Source organism: Trachemys scripta, chromosome 4 (genome assembly GCF_013100865.1).
Source record: "Trachemys scripta elegans isolate TJP31775 chromosome 4, CAS_Tse_1.0, whole genome shotgun sequence".
In the NCBI taxonomy this organism is placed as follows: Eukaryota; Metazoa; Chordata; order Testudines; family Emydidae; genus Trachemys; species Trachemys scripta.
The window spans coordinates 55,903,503-55,925,447 of NC_048301.1; the positions used below are offsets into that span (position 1 = coordinate 55,903,503).

General features: G+C 47.0%; 1 protein-coding gene across 2 annotated transcripts in view; it reads left to right on the forward strand.

Moving 5' to 3' along the window:
• Positions 1-19,939, forward strand: part of FAM98B (family with sequence similarity 98 member B) — a 56,438-nt gene extending 36,499 nt beyond the window's left edge. For both annotated transcript variants that reach the window (XM_034768969.1, XM_034768968.1), the window contains exon 8: positions 16,551-19,939. In XM_034768969.1, coding sequence (XP_034624860.1) covers positions 16,551-16,865 — 315 coding nt within the window. In that variant the 3' untranslated portion in view covers positions 16,866-19,939. The remainder of the gene's footprint in view (positions 1-16,550) is intronic.
• Positions 19,940-21,945: the final 2,006 nt, after the last annotated feature.

Sequence of the window (21,945 nt, forward strand, 5' to 3'; positions counted from 1 at the left end):
GTTTGTGTGTTAGATCAGCAAGGATTTCACTGTTAAGCCAAGCTGGTCGCCTGCCATATTTACTATTGTTTCTACACATCAGGATGGCTTGTTCCTGCAAGCTTAATAAGGAGGTTTGTGTAGCACAGGCCATTACCCATACTACAGTTAGAATGTTCACAAGGAAGTCCATTAAGTGTAGATATGCATCTTCCATTGTGAGTTAAGTGTTCTTTGATGGGCCATTCAACTTAAATATTTAGCCAGCACACTGTGAAGGAACTGCTTTGTGGGTGCTTCCCAGAAGCAAACACATCTGAAATACATGTATAGAGCCAATACTCATAACTTCAAGTAAAAAAAGATACATGCATACAAATAGGATAATCATATTCAGCAAATAACTTTTGCATAGACCCCTTACTTGACATTCTTTTTATAAGATTTGTTGTGATTATATAACAGTGGTGGTAACAATGATCTACATGGTCATATTTTAATCAGATAACGTCACAGAAGTGTCATTTCTTTTGTCCATCTCCTACTTTCCTAGTGCACTGGGGAAAGTGGCTTCTGTATACAGTAAAAGCTGTGTTATTCGGCACTTTACCAACCGGAAAGCTTTAGAAACCGGCATTTCTGATCCCAATACAAATTTTCAATAGGGTTGCCTGGTGTCCAGTTTTTGACTGGAACGCCCAGTCTAAAAGGGACCCTGGATGCTCTGGTTAGCATTGCTGAGAGCACAGAAAGCAGCGACATGTCACTGCTGCTGCTAGGTGGAGGAATGGCCAAGGGAGCTCTGTGCACTGCTCCTGCCCCGAGCACTGGCTACGCAGCTCCCATTGGCCAGGAACTGCAGCCAATGGGAGCTGCGGGGCCGGTGCCTGTGGGCGGAGGCAGTGTGCAGAGTCCCCTGGCCACGCCTCCGCCTAGGAGCAGCAGGGACATGTCGCTGCTTGCGGGGAGCCGCCTGAGGTGAGCACCGCCGGGATCTGGCACCCTGAAATCCCTCCTGCACCCAAACCCCCTGCCCCAAGCTCTCTCCCGCGGTCAAACTCCCTCCTAGAGCCCATGGCCCACACTCCTTCCCACGCCCCAACCCATTAGTAAGTATAATTTCTAGTTAATTGGAATTTTTAACTAACCAGCACCTCCCATTCCCCCAAAGTGCCAGATAACAAAGCTTTTTCTGTACTTCTCTCCTACCCCCACCACCTTTCTATTAATTCAGAAGGTGGTGAAGAACATAAGATAGGACAAGGCAAGATTAATTTGAGTCACATGGCTTGGCAAGGACAAATGATATATGGATATAGACCTGCTTCAGCTGTCAGGAGGAGTGTTCTGACTGCTTCCCTTGTCTTTGTACCTGTTGTTGCAATAGCGTGGCAGAATTCTTCATCCGTATCCTCAGTCTCTTCATCTGATGGCCTGGCTTGTCAGACTCTGATTAGTGTTAGAACAGTCCTGTTCAGTAATGGTTCCGAATTATTGCTTACCTTTAGAAAGCATTCTGCAAGAAAATGTTGTCACTTGCAGGGGGTTTGGTTTGTCTCTTATAATGCTGTGTAAATTTGAGTTGCAGTAACTGCTTCTGTTCTCTGTGTTTTGGAATATGTGATGTATCTAAAGCCTGAAGGGTTATCTGATTCCTCTCTGAATCCACTTGGTGGCTCTGTCAGCTTATTTTGTCTTTATGGATGGTAGATCATTATTTGTGCATGGTGCAGTTAAAAAGTTCTTAAAGGGGTTATGTAACAGGTATTCTTTCTTGGGAGATACTGTTGCAGCATGGGATCTTAAGTTTTGTCTGTGCTCATGAAGCTGCCTTTTGAAACCTTACCAAGAGTCTTTTTTCTTTATCTTTTAATATTGTTTATTATTTCTGTAACATCTGCTAGAAGGGTGAGTGAATTGCATGTATTGATGGCAGACCTGCCATTTACCATTTTTCATAGGAATAAACTGTTCCTTAGAATCATAGAATATCAGAGTTGGAAGGGACCTCAAGAGGTCATCTAGTCCAACCCCCTGCTCAAAGCAGGACCAATTCCCAGCTAAATCATCCCAGCCAGGGCTTTGTCAAGCCGGGCCTTAAAAACCTCCAAGGAAGGAGACTCCACCACCTCCCTAGGTAACGCATTCCAGTGTTTCACCACCCTCCTAGTGAAATAGTTTTTCCTGATATCCAACCTGGACCTCCCCCACTGCAACTTGAGACCATTGCTCCTTGTTCTGTCATCTGCCACCACTGAGAACAGCCGAGCTCCATCCTCTTTGGAACCCCCCTTCAGGTAGTTGAAGGCTGCTATCAAATCCCCCCTCATTCTTCTCTTCTGGAGACTAAACAATCCCAGTTCTCTCAGCCTCTCCTCATAAGTCATGTGCTCCAGACCCCTAATCATTTTTGTTGCCCTCCGCTGGACTCTTTCCAATTTTTCCACATCCTTCTTGTAGTGTGGGGCCCAAAACTGGACACAGTATTCCAGATGAGGCCTCACCAATGTCGAATAAAGGGGAACGATCACGTTCCTCGATCTGCTGGCAATGCCCCTACTTATACAGCCCAAAATGCCGTTAGCCTTCTTGGCAACAAGAGCACACTGTTGACTCATATCCAGCTTCTCGTCCACTGTGACCCCTAGGTCCTTTTCAGCAGAACTGCTACCTAGCCATTCGGTCCCTAGTCTGTAGCAGTGCATGGGATTCTTCCGTCCTAAGTGCAGGACTCTGCACTTGTCCTTGTTGAACCTCATCAGGTTTTTTTCTGCCCAATCCTCTAATTTGTCTAGGTCCCTCTGTATCCGATCCCTACCCTCTAGTGTATCTACCACGCCTCCTAGTTTAGTGTCATCTGCAAACTTGCTGAGAGTGCAGTCCACACCATCCTCCAGATCATTAATAAAGATATTAAACAAAACCGGCCCCAGGACCGACCCTTGGGGCACTCCACTTGAAACCGGCTGCCAACTAGACATGGAGCCATTGATCACTACCCGTTGAGCCCGACGATCTAGCCAGCTTTCTATCCACCTTACAGTCCATTCATCCAGCCCATACTTCTTTAACTTGGTGGCTAGAATACTGTGGGAAACCGTATCAAAAGCTTTGCTAAAGTCAAGAAATAACACATCCACTGCTTTCCCCTCATCCACAGAGCCAGTTATCTCATCATAGAAGGCAATTAGGTTAGTCAGGCACGACTTCCCCTTCGTGAATCCATGCTGACTGTTCCTGATCACTTTCCTCTCCTCTAAATGTTTCATAATTGATTCCTTGAGGACCTGCTCCATGATTTTTCCAGGGACTGAGGTGAGGCTGACTGGCCTGTAGTTCCCCGGATCCTCCTCCTTCCCTTTTTTAAAGATGGGCACTACATTAGCCTTTTTCCAGTCATCTGGGACCTCCCCCGATCGCCATGAGTTTTCAAAAATAATGGCTAATGGCTCTGCAATCTCACCTGCCAACTCTTTTAGCACCCTCGGATGTAGCGCATCCGGCCCCATGGACTTGTGCACGTCCAGTTTTTCTAAATAGTCCTGAACCACTTCTTTCTCCACAGAGGGTTGGTCACCTTCTCCCCATGCTGTACTGCCCAGTGCAGCAATCTGGGAGCTGACCTTGTGCGTGAAGACAGAGGCAAAAAAATCATTGAGTACATTAGCTTTTTCCACATCCTCTGTCACTAGGTTGCCTCCCTCATTCAGTAAGGGGCCCACACTTTCCTTGATTTTTTTCTTGTTGCTAACATACCTGAAGAAACCCTTCTTGTTACTCTTAACATCTCCTGCTAGCTGCAACTCCAAGTGTGATTTGGCCTTCCTGATTTCACTCCTGCACGCCTGAGCAATATTTTTATACTCCTCCCTGGTCATTTGTCCAATCTTCCACTTCTTATAAGCCTCTTTTTTGCATTTAAGATCAGCAAGGATTTCACTGTTTAGCCAAGCTGGTCGCCTGCCATATTTACTATTCTTTCTACACATCGGGATGGTTTGTTCCTGCAACCTCAATAAGGATTCTTTAAAATACAGCCAGCTCTCCTGGACCCCTTTGCCCTTCATGTTATTCTCCCAGGGGATCCTGCCCATCTGTTCCCTGAGGGAGTCAAAGTCTGCTTTTCTGAAGTCCAGGGTCCGTATTCTGCTGCTCTCCTTTCTTCCTTGTGTCAGGATCCTGAACTCGACCATCTCATGGTCACTGCCTCCCAGGTTCCCATCCACTTTTGCTTCCCCTACTAGTTCTTCCCTGTTTGTGAGCAGCAGGTCAAGAAAAGCTTTGCCCCTAGTTGGTTCCTCCAGCACTTGCACCAGGAAATTGTCCCCTACACTTTCCAAAAATTTCCTGGATTGCCTGTGCACCGCTGTATTGCTCTCCCAGCAGATATCAGGGTGATTAAAGTCTCCCATGAGAACCAGGGCCTGTGATCTAGCAATTTCTGCTAGTTGCCAGAAGAAAGCCTCGTCCACCTCATCCCCCTGGTCTGGTGGTCTATAGCAGACTCCAACCACAACATCACCCTTGTTGCTCCCACTTCTCAACTTTATCCAGAGACTCTCAGGTTTTTCTGCAGTATCATACCGGAGCTCTGAGCAGTCATACTCCTCTCTTACATACAACGCAACTCCCCCACCTTTTCTGCCCTGCCTGTCCTTCCTGAACAGTTTATATCCATCCATGACAGTACTCCAGTCATGTGAGTTGTCCCACCAAGTCTCTGTTATTCCAATCACATCATAGTTCCCTGACTGTGCCAGGACTTCCAGTTCTCCCTGCTTGTTTCCCAGGCTTCTTGCATTTGTGTATAGGCACTTAAGATAACTCAATGATCGTCCCTCTTTCTCAGCATGAGACAGGAGTCCTCCCCTCTTGCGCTCTCCTGCTTGTGCTTCCTCCCAGGATCCCATTTCCCCACTTACCTCAGGGCTTTGGTCTCCTTCCCCCGGTGAACCTAGTTTAAAGCCCTCCTCACTAGGTTAGCCAGCCTGCTGGCGAAGATGCTCTTCCCTCTCTTCGTTAGGTGGAGCCCATCTCTGCCTAGCACTCCTTCTTCTTGGAACACTATCCCATGGTCGAAGAATCCAAAGCCTTCTCTCCGACACCACCTGCGTAGCCATTCGTTGACTTCCACGATTCGACGGTCTCTACCCCGGCCTTTTCCTTGCACAGGGAGGATGGACGAGAACACCACTTGCGCCTCAAACTCCTTTATCCTTCTTCCCAGAGCCACGTAGTCTGCAGTGATCCGCTCAAGGTCATTCTTGGCAGTATCATTGGTGCCCACGTGGAGAAGCAGGAAGGGGTAGCGATCCGAGGGCTTGATGAGTCTCGGCAGTCTCTCCGTCACATCGTGTATCCTAGCTCCTGGCAAGCAGCAGACCTCTCGGTTTTCCTGGTCAGGGCGGCAGATAGATGACTCAGTCCCCCTGAGGAGGGAGTCCCCGACCACCACCACCCTCCTCCTCCTCTTGGGAGTGGTGGTCGTGGAACCCCCATCCCTAGGACAGTGCATCTTTTGCCTTCCAATCGATGGAGTCTCCTTCTGCTCCCTTCCCTCAGATGGGCCATCTAGTCCACTCTCCGCATTAGCACCTGTAGAGAGAACATGGAAACGATTCCTCACCTGTATCTACATTGCTGGTGCATGGACGCTCCTCTTTCTTCTTCTGGAGGTCACATGCTGCCAAACCTCCTCACAATCCTTCTGTCCCTGCTCCGCCTGCTCTGAATCTTCAGAACATTGTGGCCGTAGAAGTATCTCCTGACGTCTGTCCAGGAAATCTTCATTTTCCCTTATGCAACGCAGAGTCGATACTTATTTCTCCAGCCCTCGAACCTTCTCCTCCAGTATGGAGACCAGCTTGCACTTTGTACAGACAAAGTCGCTTCTGTCCTGCGGAAGAAAGACAAACATGGCACAACCTGTGCAGGTTACAACAGCTGATCGCTCACCTTCCATATCACCGTCCTCTTAGGAGCTTCCTCAACTGTTGCAGGAACTACTCGGAGAAACCTGCAGATGAAAGCCTCAGTGCGCTCTCCCCACGCGAACTCCCAGGCAAACTCCCGCTGTTAGCCTCTGCTGTTCGCCGCTCAGCTGGTTCGCTGCTGACTGCCCTTATATACCAGACTTGACCCAAAGTATAGTGTCTGAGTTTCACATCAGACGATAAATTTACCATTTTCCCCCCCAAAGCTAAACACTGTTAATGTGCAAGAGACTGGAGGGCTAGAATCTGGTACCATGGAGCTCATGGGCTGCTGACACCTCTGCATCACTACTAGAGGCTATTCCTGGGGGAATACTGCATGCATGCAGAATTCATGTCCCCTGCAGATTTTTTTTTTTTTTTCCCCTCCGGAGAAAATACATTCTGCCGGAGAGGCGCTGCAGTTACACCTTTCATCCATCAAGGGCTGCTGTGGCACCAGAACAGAGGGCAGCTGGCTCACGGACTGGCTCAGCCAGCCGTGGAGAGGCTGCATTCCTCACAGTGCCCTGCCTGCGGGGCCAGGTGAGGGAGTCTGGGGGGGGGGACAATGCGGGGCAGGCTGGGTTTCTGGGGGGTGAGGGGGGTGTCACACAGACTGGGATTCAGAAGGGCTAGTCAGGGTGGGATAGATTGGGACAGAGGCACAGGAGCTAGTGGTGTGACAGCATTGAGCCAGGGGCTGAGTGGGGGTGCCGGGCCACATGAGGGAAGGGGGTGCAGGAACACATGGGGATGGGGGGAAGAGGGGGTAGCTAAGTGGGCATGCAGGGGACACATGGGGACAGGGAGAAAGGGGTGGCTGAGTGGGGGTGCAAGGACATACAGGGACAGGGGCAGATGTGCCTGACTGAATGGAGAGGCTAGGGATCAGCCAGAGTCTGCACGGGGGAGGCTCCCTAAGAACCCCCCCACACACACACACACAAAAAATAAACCAAACCCGTTTGATACTACTACTACCTACACCCAGCAATCCTTCATTCCCAGCAATTACTTTTGCCCTCAGTTCCTCTGCTACCACTGACTCCCATAAGCCTTTGCACTGTTTCTGAGATGTGCGGGAAATACGTTTCTTCTTTGAGTGATTGCTCATATTGATTCCAATTAGATGTGTGCGTGGCGCGTGCACGGCCGTCGGAAAGTTTTTCCCCTAGCAGCATCCGTCGAGTCGGCTGTGGAGCTCCCTGGAGTGCTGCTCAATATATGACCCTGCCAACCTGGCGCCTCCTCAGTTCCTTCTTACCACCCGTGATGGTGGTTGGAACTGTGGCGTCTTGCTTAGCAAGTTTTCCACATTTCCCTAGCTTGATTCTAATAGTAGTTGCTCTTTCTTGTAGTTTCTTTTTTGTTTTTTGTTGTAGTTAGTAGCAGTTGGGTTGGGAGGGTTTCCCTCCGCTCTGAATGCTTTTCCTTAGGAGGGCTCTCATGCCCAAATCCCTGGGATTCGAACCCTGCAACAATCCCATGCCAACGGGCGACCCCCATGACCCTTGTCTGAAGTATCTGGAGGAGGCTCACCAAGCTGAAAAGTGCAGGATCTGCAAGGTTTTGTCCTAGGACTAAAAAGGAGTGGAACTTTCGTCTTAAGCAGCTCCTTATGGAGCCAGCATTTAGACCCCAGCCTTCTTCGGCACGGCAGGACCAGGCACCGGGTTCTTCGGTGCGCCAGGCACCGGCGGCAGTGGTGGAAGCAGCACTGCAGATGGACTCTGGCCGAGACCTACAGCACCGCTGCTCCCTGGCGCCGAAACTGGTGGCATCGACCTGGCACCGCTCCCAGTCCCTGACACCGAAATGGCACTGGAAGCAGGAGAAGAGTGGCTCTCCTACGCAGAGGCCAACCTCCCTGGAGCCAGCCAATGGGACGCATTGCCAGGGGGCAAAGGCTGAGGACCCGTCACTGTCGACTTCAGCCCCGCAAGGGGAGCCATTCAGTCTGGTGCCTTTGGACTCCCTGACCCACAGAATTGTGGAAGTACAGCTGCCGTCCACCCCAGACACCTTTTCCGCTGCGAGGGACCTCATCGCCATGACGGCACAGGGGTCTTCTATTCTCCGTGCCAAGTCTCTGGTGCCTCAGCATGTGGCACTGTCTCGAGGCAAGCCAGCATTGATCTGACCATTGGTTGAACCTTGGCACTGTTGGTCTAACCTCGGCACTGCTCGGAGTCCTGGCACCGCTCTTCATTGCGGCGCCGGTTGCACTCACAGCACTGGTCGGACTCATGGCACGGCTCCCAATCGCGTCATTGCTCCCAATCGCGGCGCTGCTCCGTACGACCGTCATGGAGCAGGTCCTGAACTCGGCACCGGTCACAATACCGTTCACCATCTCGGCACCGCTCCAGGTCTCGGCACCGCTCCAGGTCATGACACCACTCCCCAGCCTCGCAATGCTGCTCTCCACCTTCTCAGCGCCGTTCGCCGGAGCAGGTCCGCTCCGCACCACCCTGGCCCTCGCGGTCCCGATCCCATTCCTTGGGCTCAGAGATGGGGTCTCGGTATTCGGAGCGGGACTGGTGCTGGTCAGACCATGGATGCCATTATGTGGGGGCAGAGTCATGGCAGGCTCACTGGTAGGGACCCACTCAGTGGCCATTTTGGACCCAGTGAGCGTACCACCAGGCCCATGGTGCACAGTTTGGAGTTTCCTGCTCGGCCACATCTGAACCGAGGATACCAGAGGCCTCAGCCAGTTGGCCTACTCATAGGGGTGCAGAGGAGACGTCATGCCCCCTCCCCCCTCGGAACTCCTTCCAACTCTGGTGTCTGAGCCTGAGGCAGTCAGTGATACAGGGCATTGAGCTCCCGTGGTGCAGGAAGGTCGAGATGACCCCTTCCCCCCCTTGGCCTCTTCATCGTCCTCCCCGACGAGGCTGTAGCAGGCACCTCTGTCTCTGGGCCGCCCCCCCATAGACAGCCGTGCCCACCAGGACCTTCTGCGCAGAGTGGCGCGCAACATGGGCCTGCGCCGAGGAAGTGGTGGGAATTGGAGGACCTGGTGGGAGACATTTTGGACCCAGAAGGTCCATCGAGGGTGGCCCTGCCCTTCATCAAGACCATTCAGGCCAATGCCAAAACCATCTGGCAGACCCCAGGCTCCATTCCCGCTACGGCCAAGGGGGTCGAACTCAAGTACTTCATGGCCTCAAAGGAAGCACCTCAAGCCCCAGCAGCTGCAACAATGCAACTATCCTCCTCGGCCGAAGCAGGACTTCTACAGGTGCAGGGGATGGAATGGCAGAAGGAAGCCCTCCAGCCGCCCATTGGGACAAGGCCAGGGCCCGACCAAACCGTCATTGGGTTCCAAGTAGGCCTTTTGAAGGGAGGCCCGAGGACTGCGTACCGGACTTAACCCCGGATTCTTCCCCACCCTTTTTGAATAATTTATCCCACTTCCACTGTCCCAAATAACCTCGGACCGCTGGGTCCTTCACATGGTGGAAACAGGATACTCTGTCCAGTTCTGTTCCTACCCTCCTTCCCCATCCCTCTTCAGGGACCTCTCTCACAAGAAACTCCTTATTCAGGAGGTTCACGCGCTCCTTGCAGTGGAGGAGGTTCCATGGGAGCTGAGGGACAAAGGGTTCTACTCCTGATATTTCCTAATCCCCAAGGCCAAAGGGGGCCTCCGGCCCATTCTGGACCTGCGCGAGCTTAACAAATTCATGGTAAAGCATGGCCTCTTGCACGTACATGACCCGGCATGCCAGGCTCCGGCTCAGGCCGTTGCAGGTTTGAATTCAGTGGTCATGGTGCCGGTCCATTGCCTCCCTCTGCTGGTGGCTCGACCCCCGAGCGGTGTGTGCGGGAGTTCGCTTCCACAGCCTTCCTTGTCCCTGGTTATGGACGCATCAGCTATGGGGTGGGGGGCACATCTGGGGAACCATCAGACTCCAGGCCTGTGGTCACAGAATGAGCTCTCCCTCTATTTCAACATCAGGGAGCTAATGGCGGTGCGCCTTACTTGCCAAGCCTTCCAGGCCCAACTGCAAGGTCGCTGCAAGGCGGTTTTAATGGACAACACCAGGCCATGTTATACATCAACAAGCAAGGGGGAGCTTGTTCCTCTTCCCTCTGACAGGAAGCCATTCGACTGTGGGAGTTCTGCATAGCCAACTCTATTCACCTGGTAACGTCCTTTCTTCCAGGGATTCAGAACACGCTGGCAGACCCCCTCAGCAGGTCCTTCCACATGCATGAGTGGTCTCTCCGTCCGGATGTCGCACACCCCATATTCCAAAGATGGAGCTTTCCCCAGGTCGACCTGTTTGCCACCCAATGCAACAGGAAGTGCCCAATGTTCTGCTCCTTTCAGGGTCGCAGCCCGGGCTCCCTCACAGACGCAGTCCTGCTACCCTGGACAGGTCGCCTGCTCTACGCCTTTCCTCCGTTCCCTCTCATGCACAAAGTCCTGCTCAGAATCCACGGGGGGGGGAGGGGGCAAAGGTGATAGCTCCAGCGTGGCCTCACCAGCACTGGTACACCTTGCTGCTGGAGCTGTCAGTGGACATACTGATCACATTGCCTCTCCTCACCGACCTACTCGCTCAGGACCATGGTCTGCCATCCTGACATATGGTCCCTCCACCTGGAAGCCGCATGGCTGAACCCCATGGAGTTTCTGTGTTCGGACCAAGTAAGAGAGGTCTTACTAGGCAGCAGGAAGCCTTCTACTAGCGCCACATATCTGGCAAAGTGGAAAAGATTTTCGTGTTGGTGTGACCAGCGCCAGTACCCCTCATTTTGGAGTACCTCCTGCACCTGAATCAGCAAGGCCTGGAAGCGTCCTCCATAAGGGTTCACCTTGTTGCTATCTTGGCCTTCCACCCAGGCATGTCTGGCCACTCTGTCTTCCCCAACCCTATGGTTGGTCGCTTTCTCAAAGGCTTGGACCGTCTATACCCTCAGATCCATCAGCCTATCCCTGCGTGGGATCTTAACCTGGTCCTTTCGAGGCTCTTGGGGGGGCCCCCGTTTGAACTGCTGGCCACGTGCTCCCTCCTGTATCTCTCCTGGAAGACTGCCTTTCTGGTCGCCATTACGTCCACGAGACATGTCTCCGAGCTTGAAGGTCCTCACCTCGGAACCGCCTTACATGGTCTTTCCCAGGGATAAGATGCAACTCAGACCACACCCGGCCTTGCTCCCCAAGATGGTATCGAACTTTCACACCAGCCAGGACATTTTCCTAACTGTCTTTTACCCGAAACCTCATGCTGGTCCCCAGGAACAGTGGCTGCATTCCCTCAATGTCCACAGAGCCCTAGAGCCTTTCTACATCAAGCGCAATGAGCGTTCAGGAAGTTGACCCAGCTATTCGTAACGGTGGCGGACCGGATCTCCTCTCAAAGAATATTCTCCTGGATCACGTCCTGCATCCGCACTTGCTATGTAGGGGGTGCCAACCCCAGCTCTTATCGCACACTCCACTAGAACCCAGGCCTCGTCAGCGGTTTTCCTGGCCCAGGTGTTGATCCAAGAAATCTGCAGGGCAGCAACTTGGTTCTCTGTGCATACCTTCACCTTGCACTACACCATCGTCCGGCATGCCAGGGATGATGCGGCCTTCAGTGCTACAATCAGCATTCCCTATCTCCAACCCCACTGCCTACGTAAGGCTTGGGAGTCACCTAATTAGAATCGATATGAGCAATCACTTGAAGAAAAAACGATTACTCACCTCTTGTAACTGTTGTTCTTCGAGATGTTACTCATATCCATTCCAAACCCGCTCCCCTTCCCCTCTGTTAGAGTAGCCGGCAAGAAGGAACTGAGGGGGCGCCGGGTCGGCAGGATCATATATTGAGTGCCATGGAGGTGCCGCTCCAGGAGGGCTCCACAGCTGACCCGACGGATGCTGCTAGGGGAAAAACTTTCCGACGGCCGTGCACGCGCCATGCGCACATCTAATTGGAATGGATATGAACAACACATCTCAAAGAACAACAGTTACAAGAGGTGAGTAACTGTTTTTTCTGTATTGTAGTTTAAATGAATTACTACTCAGAGTTCTGTATTAATATGCCTAATAAGGAATCTATTTGTCAAAAAAAAAAATTCCTGAATCTTTTTTCTTGTCTGTATTGTTACAGATGTTCTTGATGACAAGTATTTTGAAATAAATGACCAAAATAATCAAAATGGATTATATTGTGGTATTCTGACAAAATATGCAGAATTTTGCATAATATTAAAATATTGTGTGCAGAATTTTTAATTTTTTGGTGCAGAATTCCCCCAGGAATATAGACGCTTGGGCTAGGAATCCCTGGGAGGACCTCACAAAGCTAGGCTCAGCAGGAAGTAGCACCCCACAGGGACTGATTGGCAGCCCCTCACAGCCCACTGATTGGCTGATACCAGTATGTAAACCAGGAAGCCATGGTGAGGAACAGTCTGAGCAACAACACAGACTGCCTGTCTGCTTCTGCTCCAGACTCAGCTAGCAGTAGACCCTAGACTCCAGCTTCCGACCCTAGTTCATCCTTGACCTCGCTCTCCAATTGATATCTTTAATCTGGCGCCTGAACCCAATCTCCTGGTAACCTGACCTTGCTTGCCTCCTGATGCCTGACTCTCGGTCTGCCCTTTGGCCTGTCTTGGACTCTGACCTCCTGGCATCTGACTCCTGTTCCGACCACTAGGTCAGACTGCCCACATTCCGATCATGACACAGGGTCTGTAGAAAACCAGTACCAGCGACTGAGTTGTGGGTGGTTTGGCCTGGTGTTCGGGAACCTGAGGCCAAGGGGTAGGTCCAGAATCAGGAGCCAGGTGTCTGAGCCAAAAGCGGGAGCTGGGGTCATACAAGAAACAGGAGGTGAAGCGAAGGGACACTGCTGAGTTGGAAGTCAGAGCCATAGTCTAGGGTCTGAGCCGGAGCAGTCAGTCACCAGGCCGACAGGGTTCAGGGACTGGAAGAAGACATGGGACAGGAGCCAAAAACAGGGCAGCGTTGAAGGCAGGAACTGGGGATGAAGCCGGGAGTCAGGAAGTGGACAGCAGGGTCCATAGTATCAGCTTGCCAGGATCACCTTGTTGCACAGACTACTTCATGTGTCTCTTTTGTCTTTGAACTGTCCTCATCTAACAGATGAGCAGCAGACCAAAGGTCCCTCAAGGTGAAGTTTCAAAGGCTGAATATGGAGATGGGAGTTTACAATCCCTTCCTCCAAGTATTTCCTAGGAATTCCACTTCAGACGTATTGTCCCAAAAGATCACTCATGTTTGCTACATTGTTCAGCATAATTTTTTTGAAGCTCACGGTACTTCCTAGAGATCACCTTAATCCTGTCTTCCTCCTAAAGACATCCCATACAGCCCCACAGTAATACATAAACAGTTGCATTTTTAATACAACGAACTCCTAAAGTACTTAAACTTAATTCAATAAGATTTTTCCAGAATATTGCAGGAAATGGCCATAAATGTCACAAGAATCCTTAGTTGTATGCAGTGTTGTTGTATCCGTCTCGATCCCAGAATATTAGAGAAACCAGGTGGGTGAGGTAATATCTTTTTTGGACCAACTTCTGTCGGTGCAAGAAACAAGCTTTTGAATTTACAAAGAGCTCTTCTTCAGCTCTGGGAAACTTACTCAGGGCTTGTCTTCACGTACAGTGCTGCAGTGGTGAGCTGCTGTAGTGCTTTAGGCCTGGTCTACACTGGGGGGGGAAATCGATCTAAGATACGCAACTTCAGCTACGAGAATAGCGTAGCTGAAGTCGACGTATCTTGGATCGACTTAGAATCACTTCCGCCTCTTGCCGTGGTGGAGTTCTGGAGTCGATGGCAGAGCGATTGGGGATCGATTTATTGTGTCTACACTATACACAATAAATCGATCCCCGATAGATCGATCACTACCCGCCTGATAGACATACCCTTAGTGAAGACATTACCATGCTGACGGGAGAGTTTCTCCCATTGGCATTGTTAATCCATCTCTCCGAGAGCCGGTAGCTATGTCAACAGGAGAAGCTCTCCCATAGTGCTATCTACACAGGGGTTAGGTCCGTATAACTATGTTGCTCAAGGGTGTTGATTTTTCATGTCCCTGAGTGACGTAATCATACCGATATAGGTCTGAAATATAGGCCTGGCCTGAGTAAGTTTTCCAGATCTGAAGAAGAGCTCTGTGTAAACTCGAAAGCTTGTTTCTCACACAGACAGAAGTTGGTCCAACAAAAGATATTATCTCATCCACCCTGTCTCTCATAAGAATCCTTATACATTTTCCAATTTCAGAAGCAGCTTCACTGGGCAGATTTCTCAAAGGGGCAGCCTAGCTGTAAAGGGACCTCCATGGGGTGTATAGTCTATTTCAGGACTTGTAGCTAAAGGTAGTAGCCAATATGTCCAAATGCATTATTAATTCTTGGTACTTTATTTACAACAATGGGCTCCAGTTATGCACATGCTTAACTTTACATTTGTCTGAAGTTAAGCATATGCATAAGTGCTTCTAGGATGAAGGCCTTAGCTACTAAATACCAGGTTTTTGTAATTCCTTGCATCACAGGAATATTATGCATACCAGAACAGCTAAGGATTTAAAACAGTTTTCATTATGGCCCAATGTTCTGAGATTTATAACTCATTGATAAATTTAAAACTTTTTGTTGAAACTAGGCACAACAGGCGTCTATGGGAATGAAATTCTTACTACAAAATTAAAAAAATATATATTGTGGTTTACCTATGTAAATGTGATAGCTACATATGAATGATGAAACTCAAAAACTGCAAACATTGTTATTGGTTTATAATTTTTTTCATAATTACTCAAATGAAGATGAAACAAATTACTTCTTAATCACCTATCTACAAACTTCCAAAGCCGCCTTAGAAGGAATACATAATCACTACTACAGTTCCCATATTTCTTATTTATTTTAGGGGTAAGTTGGAATCTTGCTGAGGATTCCTATTTGATGTGAATTGCAGTGATGGGTGCAGCGAAGGGGGCAGATTGCTGAGGGTTTGCAAAGTAGAAGCAGATGGGATGGGGTGCAAATGGAGTAAGGTTGCAGGGTGCAGCAGCCGGTTGAAAGGAATGGGTATTGCAGGTTGGACACAGGCGGACTTAGGGGAGGGCTGGCTTTGGAATACTTGGGAAGTGGGTGGTTTGGTTAGATCATGAAGTATGTGTGGGTCAAAAGAGCAAGAAACTGAGAAGCAGCAGGAGAGGGGCAGATGGAGAGAGTGAGCTGGAGACAAGAGGAGACATTAGATGTGGATCAGGCAGTGTCCTGAATAGTAATGAAAGAGTAAGGGTATGTCCATACTAGCCATTGGATCGGCGGGCAGCGATCGATCCAGCGGGGGTCGATTTATCACGTCTAGTCTAGACACGATAAATCAACCCCCAGCGCTCTCCTGTCGACTCCTGTACCCCACCGCTGCGAGAGGCGCAGGTAAAGTCGACGGGGGAGTGGCAGCAGTCGACTCACCGCAGTGAAGACACCGCCGTGAGTAGATCTAAGTATGTCGACTTCAGCTACGTAGCTGAAGTTGCGTAACTTAGATTCCTTCCTCCTCCCTCCAGTGTAAACCAGGCCTTAGACTCAAGGGTTGTATGTCAAACAAGACTGATATGTCCCTTTGGCATCAGAGTGATCCCAGGACATCACGTAAGTGGCCAACTGGAATCCAAGGGTTTACTTGACACATGCTTCCTTGTTTTTGTAAATACTATTTTAGTATACAGTATATGTGTTAATGCTATTTTGACAGAGCTTGATATGAGTAGCTTGCATGTTGGTATACATTATGTGTGGGGTTGGGAGAGAACCTCTGAAAGAAAATTATCAACAGGCTATTTGGGTAACTAAAACTCCATGTCTTTCTGCATGACCGTTTTAGATGTAAGCTGACTAGAGTACAGTGTCTCTTCATGTTAGAATGATAACATGCTGTGTGAATATTTTTTCCCAATAATGTTCTCTTTGTACATCAGTTCATGTCAAGTGACTCTCAAGATAACACTTTTCACTTGAAGGTGCTACTATATGCATTGCATTATGGACTTTGTTGCTTTTTCAGTTCTCTGCACTGCATCAGTAATGCCTGATTTGAAAAGAAAGCAATGAACCATTTTATAGCTGCATATGGTTACCAGTTTTGTCAGATCATATATGCTACCCACTGTAGTTGTCATTGCAGTATTTTCTGATGGGATTTGAACAATGTTTGCCATTCTAGTTGAATTTAAATAGCATCATAATATAAGGATTAAGGAGTCATGAGCATTGATAGCCCTTATGTAGCACCTTTGATTAAAAAAAATCTTAACGCTCACTATAAACAATTAAACCTGACCACCCTAGACAGTAGCTAGCTGGTGGCACTGATGGAAAACTGACTCTGAGAGGCTGTCCATTGTCACATGGCAAGTCTGTGGCAGACATGGGATGATAACTTGGAAGTCCTAACTCCCACAGATCACTCTGGGTAGTATTGCATTCCCTGTGATGAGTAGGCACGTGCGCTTCATCCACAAGATAACTTCTACATCCTTTCAGCAGCCTTATTATTATTTAAACATAAGCATTGTGTATTTCTGTACACAGGTCCTGATGGGGAGAGTGCCAGACCGTGGAGGCAGACCAACTGAGATTGAGCCACCACCTCCTGAAATGCCCCCTTGGCAGAAGAGACAAGAAGGTGGTGGGAGGGGTGGTTGGGGGGGAGGAGGTGGTGGTGGGAGGGGTGGTTGGGGGGGAGGAGGTGGCAGAGGAGGAGGTGGTGGCTTCAGTGGTGGTGGTAGAGGTGGAGGTGGTTTCCAAGGACGGGGAGACTATGGGGGCAGGGGGGGTTACAGTGGCAGAGGCGGCTATGGAGATCCATATGGTGGAAGGGGAGGAGGAGGATATAGAAGATACTAACAACAACATTGTAAATACTAATAACTGACAAAACATGGTTGTGATATTTACTGGTAGCGAGAGGTGTGTATATTAGCAATGGTTTAGTGTTAGGAAAGTTAATTATGATCTCTTTATTAATGAATCACTGCATTTGATCCCTGATATTATTTAATCCTGTTAGTCAACTGAACATTTTTTTATACCGAAATGTGATGTCTTAAAGTAGTCCCCTTTTTGCACTGCTCATGTGTGTATTCTTAAACAGTTTGGTTTTTTTAAATAACAAATTCCAGAAAAGTGAATAGAAACAATGAATTTTCCTTTTTTCAATGTTACTATTTTATGTTCAGATCTCTTTAATTATTGCCTGTCATATCCAGAATACAGGAAATGATTTAGGAGGCATTTGGCTTTGTAGGCCATACTTAGTTTTATATGCTTTAAAAGGACTGTAGAGTGCTGGTTCCTGCTTCTTGTCTTCTTTCAGTCCTCTGTATGGAACAATTGAAAAAAATGTAACATCAGAAGTAAATCTAAAATACTCTTAAAAAAATTTAAAACAAAAAAACTTCATTGTTTCCAAGTGATGTATTGAATCCATGCTATTCCATGGTCAACAAAACAAGGCTATGCTGATTTATCTATAATGTATACAAATATTTCAAAGCCAAAAACTTGCATTGTAAAAACTGATTTGTGATGAGCCTTGATAGGTAAAATGAAAATGATCTGCTAAAAGTGGCATTCTATGAACCTCCCTTTAAAATCAGACCCTGTTACCTGTGATGAAAAATTTCTCCAACCATCTAACACCTAGCCAGCCGGTCACTTACACGGTCTTCTGTAACACATAAGCCCCAGAAAGCTGAGTAAGATGACTATGCCCTGAACTGTCCTGTTGAGAAGGAAGTCAGTCACAGGCTCTGTGTCTGGTATTTGGTCAGTGGGCAAGGGGAGCTCACAATGTCCTTCTGCCACCTCCCCAAAAATAATTGCAGTTGCAAGGATGAGATCCTTTTTCTCCTCCTTTGCCTCCTGCCCCAAAACACTCCACTCATTCTTTGTATCAGTTTGGGTGCTCTCATTTTGATTGAAATTGGTGAGGATCATAATCATGTAGGATTTTTAGAGATGTATATGGCCCTATTATTTGGCCCTATTGGCTCCACTGTCTCCTAAGTGCTTGGAAGTGACACAAATTAACCAGAAAAGGGCACTCTTATTTGGAAATAAGTGGGTCCATGGGGTAATTGTAGCAGTATAATTATAACAGTAAATTTCCGTATGTAGACAAGTCCTAATTTCCAATTTATAGGGGTCAGCTAGAGAGAGACCTTTAGGTTGTCCAGCCTATTTACTCCCCAGCTGTTGGCCAGCTTAGTGGGGAGGCATTAGACATGTGTCTACTCTTGAGACGAGTCCCCTGGGTCTGATTACCATGAATAACATCTGAGTTGAGCAGAATCAGAGCCTTTCCTTGGGAAAGGGGAGTAACTTACGTGGCTGAGGCCAAGAAGAAAGTCTCTCAAAACGGAGGGAGCAGTGTCCCTGACTACAGAGCACAGAAAACTTGAAGAGTTTCCGTAGCCTAGGTAGCTGCAGTAGTAGCTTTAAGCTGAATAGGGCCTGCTTTTTGTTTTTATGTGCTCGAGTTCTGAGGCTGGATCCTTCTTTATTAACTTCTCATGAATGTCCCAGCCTAACATATTCTGGTTCTGGGGTCCCATATGGGTCCCCTTGACTCCAGCAGGAGCCTCCTGTACATGTATTTGCGCCAAAATATGGCCCAAGGCTATATTCAACATTAAAAATTATTCTCTCTCCCTCAAATTTCTTCCTCTAATCTTGTAAGATTAGTTATAACAACACTTTTGTTGTTTTTTTTAAACTCCTTATTTGAACTTTTCCTTTAGACTGAATATAGTTTTTCCCAGCCCTGACCTCCTATCCTGACTGGAGACTGACTGAGAGCACTACTTAGGACATCTGTGGCAGAAGTGAGCTAAACAGTACTGAAGGAAAACTGTACTTCCCTTTGCTTCCACTTTGAGGTCAGCTTGGTGTGAGCAGAGAACCCTTGAATCCTACAGTAATGGGGTCATGAGCAACCAAAGGGCACTCTTTTGAAAAAGCTGTTCATAGAATTAGGAAAGTGACTTTTCCATCAGCAGCTCCTAGCCTACTGTAGCTGTCAGCTGACTGTTTCACTCCGCTTCTGGCACTACACAACATCACCACCAGTTCCTCTCCTGCACATGCTTCTTGTGTTAGATGGGAGTCGCTGACAGCCTTCTGCTGCATTAGAGAGAGAAGTAGGTAGGGAGTGTGGAGAGCAGTGTTTCCACTGCTTAGCTCTGCCCTGTCAGATACTTCGGTCAGGATGGGGACAAAAGTTTAATACAGAACTCTGCTGTCCTCAAACTGGCTCTGTAGAAGAACAACCAGGAGGGAAAGGGAAGGAAGGGAAGTTTCCCTTTCTCTCACACACAGACCCTAAGCTGAAATTCTGCCTGTTTGTCCCAATGTAGTGTTTTGATGACTCCTGCTACAAAGGACATCTGAATAGCACCAAGAGGCCGAGGCTAGGAAAATCTGGCTTGTCTATATGCTATGGCTGCAACAGTTTAAGTAAAAGTGAAATATCTTACTGATTTTTAGTTAAACAGGCACAGCTTTGTGTGTGTAGCCACTCTTACATTGGTTTTGAACTAGCTTAGCATGCCTGTGACAGGATTGACATAAATCAGACAAACATAAATCAAGTTTAAACCCATGTAAGAGTGGCCACACAAAGTCATACCAATTTAACTAAATCGGTGCAACATCACACCTTTAGTTATATCAGTGCACCTTCAGCATGTAGACCAGACCTAAAACAGATCTAAAATAAAAGTGAAATAAATTGGGTTTTTTTTAATTTGCCCATTGAAACTTTCTTATAACCTTCCAAAATCTGAAGCATTAAGAAAGTAAAATGAACAAGTACGTACACTTCAGAGATTACATTATTTTGTGTCTCCCTTGTTCAGTATGTATGGTTTTTAACTTTCAAAAGATGCAATAAAATCTTCTAAAAATAGATTTGATTTAAACCTGTTCTCAAAATCTTTTTTTATGTTTCCGTCCTGAATAATGAATTTTCAAGACTTTGGTTTTGGGTAAATACAGCTTGTGTTTTGGGAGGGTAATATGGATTTTGTTGTATGTTTGTGAACATTTGTTTTTTTGTTTTTGTTTTTTTTTAATCTCATTTAGTGATCATCCATCCAAAATGTGGGGGTGGGAGGGTTGTTTGAGAGTGGGGGGGAATTATTTTCAGGATTTAAGAAAACACTTTAATAGCTGTGAACACTGAAAAATAAAGTACTGTATTTAAAGTTTGTTTGCGTCTTTTATACAGTGTGGTTTAGGTCATCTGTCATAAGTTGCTTCTGTATGTTAAAGAATGGTCTCCTATTGGTAGCTTGCAAGAATGGAAGAACTAACTTTGAGTTAATGGGAAGAAAAGAAATATCTTGAGGTCTGCCATTTTGAATTCTTGAGACAGTTCTGCTCGCTCTGGTAGCCACTAACTTTAATTGAACTGGAAGTGATGTGCTTTTTAAAGTATTTTATGAAAAATAAAAGCCTCACAAGAATTGGTGGGATGAATACATTAACACATTTCTGGGCAGGCTACTGCATTAGTCCAGATGGCATGATGTTTAATTTGTCTCCAGTTCTGTCCTTGAAAAGGAGACAGTTTTGAACATAAAGAGGAAAGCATAGTATGTTTGTATAGGTTTTTTTCCCCCCATGGAATAACTAATAGGCTTTAGCTATCCTGTGAAAACATAATGGAGGAAAGGCTCTTTAGTTTTACTGTTAAGATAAACGAGGTGAGGTCAATTACAAGTGGGATATGATGCAACCTCACCTAGCTGCCTCAGCAAACACTACAAAAATTGTCTCCTCTTAGGGTTTTACAGTGAGATAACTAATGTGCATCAGTTATCTTGCTGGAGGAAAAAAAGGCTTTATGTCAATGAAGACATTGTGTGTGGCAAAAGTCTTGGCCAACTACAGAGTTTCAAGAAGTAACAGCTTTTGAGAAAACATAGTAACTTACATGAGTAAGCAGAGGTAGAGCTCAAAAGGATTGTAGTAGTTAACAATGGAAAAGACCATTCAGATGTCAATCTGTCCTCCATATGTGCATCAGATATTAGACTGAAGGAAGATGAATGGGAATGGAAGTGGTGAAAGAAATATCCTGAAGCTCATAGTTCATCATGCAGAGATGCTCATTTCAGAGTAGAGATTTTGTTGGATGTATTTTAGGCATCAGGCAAGTCTGCCAGAGAAAAAGGCTTTGGATGCTTATGGGACAAAAAAAATTACAATAGGCATTAATTCTGTTTTTAGCAACTTTTATAATATAAATATTACACAAAGAAAACTTACTTGTATGTAAAAAATCTTTACAATCTGTACACTTGGTTTTTCAGTCAGTCTTCTTTAACATATATCTTCAGACAGAATTCTACAAATTACCACCACTATAGACGCCGAACAAATTTACAGAAACATTAATGCAGATTGCTACTAGTGCAACATTTTCTTTGCTGTTTCCAACACATATAAGTTATTTTACAGTAATTACACTTGACTCCTCTACCTTAGGCAAATGGTAATAAATTTAGTCCTAGTTTGTTCTTGTACTAACCAATCAACACTCCAAATGATTAGACTAGAAACCCAAGGACAAGCAATATTTCCTTTAAAGGGACACCATCAACTTAAAAAACAAACAAACAAACAAACAAAAAAAACCCCAAATTATACTTCTCTCAGAAAACACAACAGAATTTTTTTTAATTTTTTTAATCTTAATGCCTTAGCTACACTAGGGAAAGAAGTGGGTGTTTTTAAATTGGATAAGCCATGACATATTAACAAAATTTTAAGAGTTAAAACTTATCCAACCTAGTTTCTAGACAGCATCCAATTCTAATGTCAGCTAACACATTTCTAAAAACTCACCATTGTCCTTAGTCTAGACAAGGCCTACAGTGACTAGAAATGAAAAATATTTCTATAAAGTTTGTTTTCAGTTTAT